This window comes from Ailuropoda melanoleuca, chromosome 16 (genome assembly GCF_002007445.2).
Source record: "Ailuropoda melanoleuca isolate Jingjing chromosome 16, ASM200744v2, whole genome shotgun sequence".
Classification (NCBI taxonomy): domain Eukaryota; kingdom Metazoa; phylum Chordata; class Mammalia; order Carnivora; family Ursidae; genus Ailuropoda; species Ailuropoda melanoleuca.
The window spans coordinates 10,510,744-10,525,266 of NC_048233.1; the positions used below are offsets into that span (position 1 = coordinate 10,510,744).

The 14,523-nt window shown below is 37.6% G+C and overlaps 1 protein-coding gene across 1 annotated transcript in view; it reads right to left on the reverse strand.

Annotated features, from left to right (window-relative positions):
• Window positions 1–14,523, reverse strand: part of LOC105241797 (killer cell lectin-like receptor 2) — a 91,890-nt gene that overhangs the window by 76,815 nt on the left and 552 nt on the right. Inside the window, exons 2-9 of the mRNA XM_034645986.1 lie at window positions 14,127–14,311; window positions 13,281–13,319; window positions 11,380–11,439; window positions 9,880–9,939; window positions 8,754–8,963; window positions 6,600–6,742; window positions 4,920–5,026; window positions 2,014–2,172 (exon numbers count right to left, since the gene is read on the reverse strand). Of these exons, the coding sequence (XP_034501877.1) occupies window positions 2,014–2,172; window positions 4,920–5,026; window positions 6,600–6,742; window positions 8,754–8,963; window positions 9,880–9,939; window positions 11,380–11,439; window positions 13,281–13,319; window positions 14,127–14,311 (963 nt within the window). The remainder of the gene's footprint in view (window positions 1–2,013; window positions 2,173–4,919; window positions 5,027–6,599; window positions 6,743–8,753; window positions 8,964–9,879; window positions 9,940–11,379; window positions 11,440–13,280; window positions 13,320–14,126; window positions 14,312–14,523) is intronic.

The following is a 14,523-nucleotide window of genomic DNA, read 5'->3' on the forward strand; positions in this document are numbered from 1 at the left end:
ACACAGAAACTTGCACAGAAGTATTTATGACAGGTTTTTCCATAATAGCTAAAAATAGGAAAGACACCAAATGTTCATAGGTGAATGAACCAATTGTGGTGTATCAGTACAATGGGATACCACCACCAACAAAGGAATGAACTACTGATACATGAAAGAACATGGATTAACATCAAAAACATGCTGAGCAAAAGAAGTCAGATACAAAAGAGTACATGACTATGAAATTCTAGAAGAGGGGAAACTAATTCATAGTGACAGAAAGTGTACCACTGGTTGTCTGGTGCCAGGTGGGTAGTGAGGGGGAAGAAAGGAGCTTTTGCAGGCAATAGAAATGTTCTATATCCTGACCTGATGGTGTTTAAGAAATATATATTTGCTAAAAACCCATTGACCTCAACTTAAATGGGTGCACTTGGGGCGCCTGGGTGGCTCAGTCGTTAGGCATCTGCGATCAGCTCAGGGCGTGATCCTGGAGTCCTGGGGTCAAGCCCTGCATCGTCTGGCTCCCTCCTTTGCTGGGAGACTGCTTCTTCCTCTCCCACGCCCCCTGCTTGTGTTCCCTCTCTGGCTAGCTGTCTCTCTCTCTGTCAAATAAATAAATAAAATCTTTTTTTAAAAAATGGGTGCATTTTATTACATGAAAAAATAAATAAAGTTGACTTTTTAAATGTCAGGGTCAAGGGGTGCCTGGGTGGCTCAGTCCATTAAGTGACCAACTCTTGATTTCAGCTCAGAGTCTTGCAATGGAGCCTGGGGTCAGATTCCTCACTCAGCATAGAGTCTGCTTGAGATTCCCTCCCTCTGCCCCTCCCACCACTCACACTTTCTCTAAATAAATAAATAAACAAACAAACAAATAAAAAAAATCTTATAAAGTAAAATAAAACGTCAATGTCGAAAAGACAAAGAAACCCGAGGAATTCAACGAGATTAAAAGAGACTAAAGTGACATCACAACTAAATGGGTCACATGATCCTGCACTTGCAGGAAAATATCTATAATGACATTATCAAGGACAGTTGACAAAATCTGTATATGGGTTATAGATGAAATCACAGTACTTTATCAATGCTAAATTTCCTGATTTTGATAATATTACCATGGTTATACAAGACAAAATACTTGTTCTTATAAAATATTTAGAAGCGACATAAGGTCCTTCATTTATTATCAAACAGAACAGTAAGGGAGTAGGGGAGAAGGAGAGAGGAGAACTGTAAGCACAGAAGGAACAAAATATTAACAAACGGTAATGATGTGCAAGGGTTATAGGAGAGTTTTTACATACTACTGTTTCAACTATTGAGGAAGTATGAAGTTATAGCAAGGTAAAACCATTTTAATGAGAGGTGATTATCTAGATGGGGGAGGGGAGGAAAAATAACTATTTTTTAGTTCTTAGTTGTGCCATCTCTCAAGCCTGGAGGCTATTGAAATGATTTATCCAACTTATCCTATTCATAAGAAAACCCAGGCTATTAATAAGGAAAAGACCAGGCTATCAGAGTTGTCTAATTGGTTGTATGGGTGGTTCAGGGAAAAAGAAAGGGAAATTCTCAGGGCCATTAAAGAGAGGGGAAACTGCTCTCCAAAACAAAGGCAGGCACTCTTCCTCAAGAAGACAGATGGTAGGGGCGCCTGGGTGCCACAGCAGTTAAGCCTCTGCCTTCGGCTCCAGGCGTCATCCCAGCGTTCTGAGATCTAGCCCCACGTCAGGCTCTTCCACTATGAGCCTGCTTCTTCCTCTCCCACTCCCCCTGCTTGTGTTCCCTCTCTCGCTGGCTGGCTCTCTCTCTGTCGAATAAATAAACAAAATCTTCAAAAAAAAAAAAAAAAAGAAGAAGACAGATGGCATCTGATCTCTTAAATCATTGTCCAAAAGAACATTTCCTTCCTTTTCCCACTCATCTCTGTTTCCACAGTAAACTCAGACCTACTAGAAAAAACAATAGTGTAAGTATTCACAAATTATCACAGAAACAAACAAACAATGACAGGTTCCATTTCACCTTTTGTTCTTGTAACTATTGAAGTGGGCAGAGACAACATCATCAATTCTCCCCTCACAGATACAACTGTAGGCCTTAGAGCACTCAGTAGGTGTTGTTCTTGTTGAGCTTAAAAATGCACATTGTCCTCTTCCAGAAGAACTCATGAATGTATAGTTACTGTGAATAGAAAACACACATGGTCAACTGTTTAGGGATGTCTGGGTGATTCAGTCAGTTAAGTGTCTTCCTTCAGCTCAGGTCATGATCCCAGGGTCCTGAGATCAAGCCCCAAGTCAGGTTCCCTGCTCAGTGGAGAGCCTGTTTCTCTCTCACTCACTCTCGCTCTTGCTGTATCTCATAAATAAAACCTTAAAAAGTTAAAAACTTCCTGAATTAATTTATGAGCTGGCAAGAAGCAAATTCATGCTCAGGTTGAGGTTAAGTAAAGGTGGGAACCCAGTAGGGTAAATGAAGGACTGAAGTCTTTTTTTCCCTTAATTGATACAGTAGATTAAATATGAATTCCACTCAAGCTTCTATATGGAAGGCAACCTACAAAGAGTTGAGACCCTAAAGATGTATCTTCAATGAAACTACCCTGCAGCAGTCTTGAACCCTAGACTTAAGCAGAAGAGAAAATGAATAATCCCACCTAAGAATCCAAAATTACCAACTATCCCTCATGCCATTTGTATTTGCTGCATTATTTGAATATCCAAATCTCCTACAGAAAATAAATAATAAATAAATAAAAAGGAAAATAAATGAAACTAAGTAGTTTGGGAGGCATGGGCAAGAGCATGAGATGTGTTCAATATGTACAGAAGAGGAAGTTAGTAACCTTGGAGATGTGTCAGGTATAGATACTGTAAGTAGAGCATGCCCAACATAGGAAAGGAAGAAAGAACCTAGTGACACTACATGTCTCACTCAAAATATACATCATGCACATAGATACTTACATCCATAAGGTCTTAAATTCACCCCCTACAGGCTGACACTCATACTGGCCCCTCTGCCTAACAAACACAAATAAAATCCATAGCTGCTCCTCAGGTTCACTGAAAAGCTGCCGCTCTCCCAGGGCTTACACGCTCCCGCATCTCCCCACTAGAGAAAATGTGTATGCTGGCCATAGAGCCTTCCGTTTGTTGGGCCCCCTTACTCAAAACTCAACTGATGCCCTAGAAACCACACCACTATCAGGAAAGGGGGTGCAGAAGAGTCAGGCCATCTGAAGACTATGTAACCCAGGATTCAGGCGATCCTTTCACCCACCTGACCTTGTCCTGAGTGTGATAACTGATCCTATCCCATCTCAGGTAACAAGCTACCCCATTTCTTTCCCCTTGCTTCGGGCTACTTGGTCCAAGTTGCTTTAATTAACTATACAAATTGAGCATCTTCAGTTGGCCTGTGAACGTTTCTGTTCTGTACCTCTGAGGCATTTGCCTGGATGTGTACTCACACGCTATGACTGTATCAAGGTAATTTCCTGCATGACATCTCTTCTAAGTTTGCAGCCACCTTCATCTCAGTCCTCAAATAATCTCCACAGCAGCTCAAAAAAAAAATTACTATACACTACCAAGAAAATCAACACAGGCCAGCAGAAACTATAGAGTACACCCATAAAACTTCAAATATTAGAATTATCAGATACCAAATATAAAAGGATGTTTGATATCTTTTAAGAAATAAAAGACAGCTTGAAATTGTAGCTAGCAAGATTTTAAAACTTAAACCAGAATTCCTAGAAATAAAAAGGATAAAAGTTAAGATTTTTTTTAAAAAATCATTGAACACTTTAACAGAAGATTATAACTAAATGGAAACCCAAGAGATTACAAAATACTGCACTTCAAAATAAAACTATGGGGATGCCTGTATGGCTCAGTTGGAAGAGCATGTGACTCTTGATCTCAAGGTCATGAGTTTGAGCCCCACATTGCATATAGAGATTAGTTAAACAAACAAAGAAACAAAAAACAATCCCCCCAAAAAAACTACAGTGAAGGCATACGTATATATGTATGCATGTGTGTGTCTATAACTCACTTATATTTGTATTTATAAATAATAAAAACTAATAATATACTGATTGATGGTGTTATGTCCTGATAAACCCAACACAAATTGAAAATACCATAAGTCAACAATGCATGTTACATACCCACCCTACTAGCTTAGACTAGTGTACCTTAAATAGGATCAGCACACTTAGACAAAATCATCTAACACAAAGCCCATCTTATAACAACGTGCTGAGCATCTCATGGGATTTACTGAATACTATACCAAAGTGAAAACCAGAATGGTCACATGGGTAGAGGACCGTTGCAAGTGTACTGGGTTGTTGACACTTGTGATCACGTGTCTCACCAGGAGCTCCAGCTGCCACCACCCAGCGTCACAGCAGAAGATCATACTGCACAACACCAGCCCAGGGAAAGATCAAATTAAAAATCCAAAGTACAGTTTCTACTGAATGGATGTTGATTTCACACCATTGTGAAGTAGAGAAATTGTAACTCAAACCATTGTCAGTCAGGGACCACCTATAAAGAAGTTTCAAATGAAGTTGGGGATCCTGAAATACTTATCTTGTGACTGTGGGAGGGATACTATAGCTCAGTCAGGATGGTCCAATCCCTTCATATCACTTTATGATTTGGGTTTATTTGGTGTACCTCATAATGCATACTTACGGGCATGTGCTTAGCATCAAATTTTGTTCATAATCTGCATGACATTCCTCTTCCTTTTTATTTATACTCCCTAAAACATCTTCTTCATCATTCTACTTATTCTTACCAATGACGTCTAGTGTGAAAACCATATGACATAAGAGAAGATTCTTTTTAGATACAATCTTCCCAATCCCAACACCAACGTTGGAACTTGAATGCATTCCAGAGACTTACATCCCGAAAGGTGGGCCAGTGTCAATCCATTTCCATTTTTGTTCTCTATCATCATATGATAACCCAATCCAGTAGTTATTCCTATAAGTTTGGGGTTGAATAAAGGCCTGTAAGGAAGCAAAACATATGTGACTAGCTCCACCTGTTAGATGAATGAGAAGGAGGAAGGTGAAGGTCCCAGCTGTGTCTTTGGACACTACTCTGCTATACACCACACCATCCTTCATCTCTACTTCCTAGAAAACCCTCCCTCCCCTCCATCCTCATGCTTTTATGTCCAAGGTAAGTTTTTCCTCAAAGATTATGCACTAATGTTAAAAATGCCTCACAGTCTCAAGGATTATTTAAAAAATAAAAACATTTTAAATCTGAATATCTAACATTAGACTTATTAAATAATATCTGTCACTACAAAACTACTCAAAATTATGCTACAGAAAAATATTTAATGGTGTGGAAAGTGATCATCACTTATTACTAAACGAGAAAAGGAATCATCACAGTAAATTTATTACACTAACAACTATATGTGGGATGTTGTGCCTCATTAGAGAAAGGCTTGCGGAAGTTTAGTAGTTGGAAGGGGTGAAGGGAAAAAAGGCAGTATTTGGAAATATTTACTAGGTCAAAAAATGCAATATAGCAAAGAGACATTTTATACATCATCTGATTAAATGGCTGAATGTATTTTAAAATATAGGTTTAAATTTAAGTGAGTTTTACTGCAACAAACAAACATTATTTTATGACTTGATATCATAAATTCTTTTATGTTGTGACTTAAAACATCTATTAGATTTGCATATAAATGTATTGTTTTCCTAAGGGCTACATAGAGGTTTTAGGCTGATCTTTCAAAATATTTCCCTGTCAAAAACATTTTGTGTGTGGATAGTTTTTACTAGTAATAAACTTAAAAGATAATTTTGAAATTGTTGTCACTTCATTTTCCCTTTTTACAATTCCTTTGGAAAGACAGACATCACTATACAATATATGAGAATATTGATCAAGAAAAGTTACCCATGGCTGCCATGAAAATCACCATGAGGCTAATTTGTAAAACTGTTATCATATTTATATTCCTCATTATTATCTCCTTTCTGCAGATGGAAAAACAGATCCAGAGGGCAAGTATTCACCCGAGGTCACCCAGGTAACAGGTGGCAGAACTGGATTTGCCTGATCGCAGCCAATCTGGCTCCTGGATTCCTAATAGCACCCACTGGATTAGGTTCCTCCAGGTTCTTAGTTGCCACCTCGCAAGGATAAATAACCACTGCTTCCAGGCTGCATATACCAAAGGGTTAAGGGCTCCATTGAAGGAGAGGCATGCTGCTCAGTGAGCTGTTCTCCTGCACACACCTTAGAAAAGGAAATGATGCAAAGACCTAAACTGAATCTTCAAGGGGGTTTCCATTTTGGAAATAATAATGGTCATCATGATAAATAATACATAGTGAATGCTTAGAAAGTAGCAAGATCATATATGCCTATTAGTAGGCAGGGTTTTCCAGAACCCTTACCTTTCCTACCTACACAATTTTTGCTCACTTAACAGACACAACACAGAGAATAACTGAAGGTCCCTCCTTCTAGCCACCCCTCGTTCTCAATATCTTGGGTCCATGCATGAGTCATAGTTAGGAAAATAAAAGTGAATGTAACAGTCCACGATACCAGTTCATCTTCATCATTTATCTTCAAAAGAGATGAATTATAACTTTGGCAAGTCTGTTTACATCCGTTCCAGTTTTGACTTTCAGGAATAAAATAATAATACTTTATTCCACGATAGGACAGGCGGTTTTCACAGAGTTTGCCTACAACGTATAAAGTGAAACATAATCTGGTATTCTGTTAAACAGAGCAATATACTTATCAGCCCTCTAAAATTAAATAAAATCTTAATGACTATCAATAATGATAATATTAGGTTCATCAAGATTCTGGAATGCCAAGAGATATATCTCCTAGATTCACTGAAGCATTATTCACAACAGCCAAGATAAGGAAACAACCCAAGTGTCCATCGATGGATGAATGGATAAAGACAATGTGGTATATACATAGAATAGAATACTATTCCTCCTTAAAAAGAAGGAAATCCTGTCATATGTGACAGCCTGGATTAATCTTGGGGGTATTATACTAAGTGAAATAAGCCAATCACAGAAGGACAAATACTGGGAGATTCCACTTATACGAAGTACAAAAAAAATCAAACTCAGGGAAACATAAGTGGAAGGTAGTTGCCAGGGACTGGGGGAGGGGGAAATGAGGAGCTTTTGTTCAATGCGGATGTGNCTGGAATGCCAAGAGATATATCTCCTAGATTCACTGAAGCATTATTCACAACAGCCAAGATAAGGAAACAACCCAAGTGTCCATCGATGGATGAATGGATAAAGACAATGTGGTATATACATAGAATAGAATACTATTCCTCCTTAAAAAGAAGGAAATCCTGTCATATGTGACAGCCTGGATTAATCTTGGGGGTATTATACTAAGTGAAATAAGCCAATCACAGAAGGACAAATACTGGGAGATTCCACTTATACGAAGTACAAAAAAAATCAAACTCAGGGAAACATAAGTGGAAGGTAGTTGCCAGGGACTGGGGGAGGGGGAAATGAGGAGCTTTTGTTCAATGGGGATGTAGCTTCAGTTATGCAAGATGACTAACTTCTACAGATCTGCTGTACAATATACTGCCTGTGGTTAACAATACTGAATTGTGCACTTAAAAACTTGTTAAAAGGGTAGATTTCAAGTTAAGTGTTCTTCACATCCCCTCCCCCAAAACAAAAGACATGGGAAAGCCTTGGGAGGTAATGGATATGTCTATTATTCTAATTGTGGATGACTTTACAGATATTTGCTTATGTCCAAACTTGTCAAATTACATACATGTGCAATATTTCACATATTCATAATACCTAAATAAAGCTGTTTTTTAAATAATAAAGTAAATTTTTAAAAAGATTCTGGAATGCCTTCTAAATAAAAGAAACATGATTCTTTGGAATTTTTTCTTTTCCTCATATATTTCATAATGTACCAATTTTTTAAAATACTATTGATTCTTTAATAATACAGAAGATAAATTCCTGCTACCATATCTAAATGATATTAGTATGAAAATCTTTTTGCAAACCCCAAATCCTAAACAAATATTTAATACTTATGGATTAACCAGGTCCATTTGTTCCATCATTTGCATAACAGATTTTATTGTATGAGATTTAATATTCTTATCTCTTCAGTGTTTTAAGGGTTTTATCACACAGAGTCACACAAACATCAACACCTCAGCAAACCTGGCAGAAGTACTACAGAGAGTGTACAGACCAAATACCTGTGGTCAAGGCAGAATGGAAACAGAAACACAATTACCTTTACGAGAGCATCCAAATAAAATGCCTCGTGCCCATATAGCCTTAATATATTTTTACTAATAGCCTCCATTTTTTATGTCAACCACAAAGTGGAGTGTCTAATTTGCCCCCACGTCCAAAATAATCTACGTTTTCAGGGAAACCAACATACTATTTCACCTTCTAGGAGCAGTACCAATGCAGGAACAGCCACTGAGTTTGGACAGATACAGAACTCTATTAATCCCAACACGACTCCTGGGGTCTCAGTCTCACATCTGACCCAGGCAACCCAAACACTCATGTTACATCTCAGAGGTACAAATGGAAAGTTGTGTAGTAAACCTAGACCACTAGCACATGTCATAAGCCTGCCTGTTAGGCCTCAAGGCTTCTGGAAGGGGAAGAAATAACGGCAAATCATGCAATCATTCATGCAAGATGCCCTTCATACCTTCATTTTCTCTCTGATACGTCCTATCTGCAAACAGTAAATCCTGTTCCTTCTGCTGAAGCCATTCATTTTTCAGAATGTTATATTCTAAAGTCTTATTTGTCAAAAGTCGCTCCTTTAAGTAGCTGTCATTTTGCAAAATGTGGTGCTCTCGAGTCAGGTTTCGTATCTCTTCCCTCTGCTGATGGTTTTCTTGAATATACTGAAAAACTAAAATTAATAGCATAGATATAATACAAAAGTACTCACAATGCCTGAATGTTAAAATTGAAGACAAAAGAAAATGTCTCACTTCGACAACCAACCCATTTCATTACTTAAAATGGCTAATGTGACATTTAGAAAGTAACACCTCAATAAACTGACCATACAAATGGAAACATCAAACTTCCTGCTATTAGCAACTTCCACGTAGAATAAATACAGTAAGATATCTGAATAAAATTATGATGGTAACACCATACCATTCAGTTCAGTTTCTTTTTAACAGTTACCACATAATTTTAAATAGGTACCAGAGTAAAAACCAGTCAAACAACACTTAGCAACACATCTTCTGAGTATGAAAATCTGCACTAAGAAACATGAAGTAACAGCATCATTGTTATTGGAGTACCTGGAATACCCACAGGAGAAAAGAGAGGAAGACATAAATATGTACATTTATCTGGGTGCCACATGGTAGTGATTTTCTCTAAAGATGACAAGAAATGCAAATAAAAGATAAAAGTTGAATTCAAGATCATCTAATGACCACGCATAAAATCTATATTTTTACTAAACTATATCCTCATTACATGCTTGGAAAAAATCAAGAGAAAGTCATAATTTCTTTTGAACAAGTGTTTCTCGAAGACTGTGTATCTAAATTCACAATGATTAAGCTCAGAAAGCATGATATGACTAGGTCCTGTACCTGAAGGAATGCTACCATGTATTGTACAGAACGGGACAGCTCATTAAACTGCAGAGGCATCGGAATAGGTGAGTAAAATGAAAATGACACTGTGACATGTCTGGGACATTCCCTGATGATGGCCAGGGAACAGTTAATGGAGTGCAGTTAGTATCTGCGCAACTAGCAGTCACTGCTGTTATTCAGACTTGAAGCATGTATTTTACTTACTTTTTATCCTCAACACGGCAACTGTCACCAATAGTAGCAAACACAGGATCCCAAGAATCACTGAAATGAGATGCCAGGGCACTGAAAACTCCATTTAAATAGAGAAGGGAAATCACTGGGGACAGAGCCTTGCTCACTACCAACCTTAACCTGGGATACCATTTGAAACAAAGAGACAATCTTCTCTAAAAATTTTAGAGAAATATATCATACAAATTGATTTAAATTTGGAACCTAGTAATTACAGTTTTAAAGTCTCAGATTTCTGATGCCATACACCCATCGTAGAAAACCTACACACAAGAACAGTCCTCTAGGATTTTAAAAGCACTTCCCCTACAGATGGCACAGGTGGCGTAACGTATAGAGTTGTCCAAGCGCTATGCTCTACACCTGAAACTCACATACACTGTGTGCCAACTATAAGTCAATGAAAAAATTCAACCAAGTTTAAGAAAAAAGCACTGATGGCAATAGACATAATACACATTTATAAGAATCCACACTGACGTGTATACTCCTTCCTGGGATCTCAACTAACCATGAAGAGGAAGGAAAAAGCAGTCATTATTCTTGAGGAATTGGTAGCCAACAGTGGATATTATGAGGCTAGAAATGTGATTGGGGGTCTATCCTTAGAAGAGTCTAGAAATCAACGGTCCTTTCTTTTTCATCAATCCTATTTTTCCCTAGACAATATTACATTTATCTTCCTACTTTTGAGGTCCTGGGTCTGAACATTCTATCTCTGATTGTCACCAAATTAAAACAGTAAAAGTTATTCTCAATTTAGAGTTTGTGACAATATTTAAAGGCAAAGAGGAAGAAAAGAAAAGAGAACAGAAAAAAAGGAATGTTCCTTTTGAATACTCTTCTGTTTCTTCATTGCCAATTAAGGTTTGATAAATATTTATGACACCTTAAATATATTTTGTCTGAATAAAAACATTGTTTCTAACAAATATTTTCTTTTTTCAAGCAGTTCTGAGTCCTTTATCTTTCTAGGAAATGCACTGTTTTCTTGAGACTCTAATCTGTCCTGTACTTTTAAAAGCCTCACAAAAGGGGCGTCTGGGTGGTGCAGTCCTTAAGCATCTGCCTTAGGCTCAGGGCATGATCCTGGCATTCTGGGATCGAGCCCCGCATCAGGCTCCTCCGCTGAGAGCCTGCTTCTTCCTCTCCCACTCCCCCTGCCTGTGTACCCTCTCTCGCTGGCTGTCTCTCTCTGTCAAATAAATAAATAAAATCTTTAAACAAACAAACAAACAAAAAAGCCTCACAAAATCCTCTTGACCAAATTCGAATAAAAACATTTTATTAGCTTTGCAAACAAAACAATTCATTAATTTCTCCAATCTCATAAACTTAAAAAAAAAAAAGACTCTGCTACTCTACACCATATGGTTTCTTATTTCCATTTGAGAATCTGAAGGACAAACAGGAACTTTTTTTCAAATGTCAAAGGTTAACAACCCATAAGAGATGCTTAAGACATGTTACCTGAGTCATCAGTTTTCCCAGACCTTTGAGTCCCAATTGGCGTCAATCTATTTGGTGACTCTGAAGGAGACCANGAATGCTACCATGTATTGTACAGAACGGGACAGCTCATTAAACTGCAGAGGCATCGGAATAGGTGAGTAAAATGAAAATGACACTGTGACATGTCTGGGACATTCCCTGATGATGGCCAGGGAACAGTTAATGGAGTGCAGTTAGTATCTGCGCAACTAGCAGTCACTGCTGTTATTCAGACTNTAAAACCTCACAACAGGATGATTTCTGTCAAAAGAAAAATTAAAATGTCAGGCTGTGGAAACATACCAGGGACATACCTAGAGGCTTGCGTGTGTATCTGTAAATGTGAATGTGTGTTTAACTCCTTCAAGTGCCCAAAGCATGTGGACTGAGCCTGATTTATNAATAGTAGCAAACACAGGATCCCAAGAATCACTGAAATGAGATGCCAGGGCACTGAAAACTCCATTTAAATAGAGAAGGGAAATCACTGGGGACAGAGCCTTGCTCACTACCAACCTTAACCTGGGATACCATTTGAAACAAAGAGACAATCTTCTCTAAAAATTTTAGAGAAATATATCATACAAATTGATTTAAATTTGGAACCTAGTAATTACAGTTTTAAAGTCTCAGATTTCTGATGCCATACACCCATCGTAGAAAACCTACACACAAGAACAGTCCTCTAGGATTTTAAAAGCACTTCCCCTACAGATGGCACAGGTGGCGTAACGTATAGAGTTGTCCAAGCGCTATGCTCTACACCTGAAACTCACATACACTGTGTGCCAACTATAAGTCAATGAAAAAATTCAACCAAGTTTAAGAAAAAAGCACTGATGGCAATAGACATAATACACATTTATAAGAATCCACACTGACGTGTATACTCCTTCCTGGGATCTCAACTAACCATGAAGAGGAAGGAAAAAGCAGTCATTATTCTTGAGGAATTGGTAGCCAACAGTGGATATTATGAGGCTAGAAATGTGATTGGGGGTCTATCCTTAGAAGAGTCTAGAAATCAACGGTCCTTTCTTTTTCATCAATCCTATTTTTCCCTAGACAATATTACATTTATCTTNTTGTTCTGCCACTCTACACCATTATGGTTTCCTTTACCATTTGAGAACCTGAAGGACAGGCAGGAACCTTTTTCAAATGTCAAAGTTTGACAATCCTTAAGAGATGCTTAAGACATATTACCTGTGTCATCAGTTTTCCCAGGCCTTTGAGTCCCACCTGGCCTTAATCTATTTGGTGACTCTGAAGGAGACCGAAGAAATCTCAGGGTGGAATAAATCACTTGCTCATTGCTCATCTCTACAGTAAGAAGGGAACTATGTTTTGCATTAAAACCTCACAACAGGATGATTTCTGTCAAAAGAAAAATTAAAATGTCAGGCTGTGGAAACGTACCAGGGACATACCTAGAGGCTTGCGTGTGTATTTATAAGTGTGAATGTGTGTTTAACTCCTTCAAGTGTGCAAAGCATGTGGACTAAGCCTGATTTATATAAGAAAAGGAAAACTTTCAATACTTCTGTTAAACTCATTTATATTCCTAGTGATTACTGACATCATTATTACAAAATAAGGAAAGAGTTTTTTTAATCTCCCAATAGATTGAATAGGCTGGGTCCTATTCACCCAGCCAATTTAGCTCAAAATGTTCAACATACATATACAAATGTTGGGCAAAACTGGCACCAGTATAAATCACTGAGACACTTTAAAACCATCAACTGAAAAAATGAAAATTCTATTTTAGGAATTCTGAAAAAATATAAATATCTTGCTTTAAAAAGGCCTTATTACACATGTTCAGATCTACATATAAATATGTAAAAGTTCTTGCATTATTTTCAATTATGACATACCTCTGCCAGAAGTTTCCCAAACTGCAACCCATACACCATCTGCAAAGAATTATTAAAGGTTAACATCGCAGATTGGTGAACAATCCAGACTCCAATACCCTGTGCAAGATGTGCTGAGTAAAAATCTCTCCGTTGAAGCTCAGTCGCCTGTATTTTTATTTTTATTTATTTATTTATTTTAGTATTTAAGTCGCCTGTATTTTTAATCCCAAAAGATTCCACCTGTATTTGAATTTTGGAAATAACTTTCTAGTGTATATTGCCAGAGAAGCCTCTAGAAAATAAATTTTGTCAGCAGGCAGCCATTAGTTAATATCTATAAAAGATTCAATCTCTTAATGGATAGCAATATAAGGAAATTATTAAATACTAAAGCTTTCAATTTTACCTTGCTTCTTATATGAGTCATGTGAAAAGAAACAGATAATATGGAAAACAAATTGCACATGTAACTATATTCTCTTTAAATTTTTATTAGTTTACAAAATTTTCTAAACTTAATCACATTTTCCCTAATTTCCTAAGGAAAAGGAGTCTTTTCCATTATACAGCCCTTTAGGGTGGATAATATGTACATCATTCAACACAAAGCAAAAGTCACAGTGTAGCAAGAAAAAGAAAACAACTTTCCACAAATGTTTTCCTACAGTTTTCACATCCTTTACAGGATGCAGTTCTAACATAATCAGTAGAAAATGCTTTTCTATCACTCCCATATTCACGCCAAGCCATTTATAATCAAATGCCACCTTCCTAGAATCTTTTTTCCCAGAATCTCTTCTTTATAAGTGGCACGAGTAGGACGCTCAGATAACAGAGATCTGGGGGAAGAGAAGCAGACGTTACCTGTGTCTATGCCACGCAGGGTGGCAGGTGGAGAAAGCTGACCCAGAAAAGAGGAGTAGAAGCTGGCCTTTCTGGTCCTGGNCTGGTCCCTTGTGCGCGTGAGGGCTGTAAGACAGCAGGCAGAAATGATTGTTTCTGAATGGTACTCCCACTCAGAAATTACTGCCCCTCCTCTTGACCAAGTGCTGAAAGGAAATTGTATGAAAAGGCTGTTGTTGAGGTATATCTTCCTCCATTTCAACTAACCAACCACTCCATACTCCTTGCGAAATAACATTCAAAATCAGTATTTGAGGACTGAAAATATAAGCGAACACAGCTCTGGAAAAAATAAGAACTAACATCTTAAACAAAAACTAGCATATTTAAAAGAAACTACTAACAAAAACAAATGACT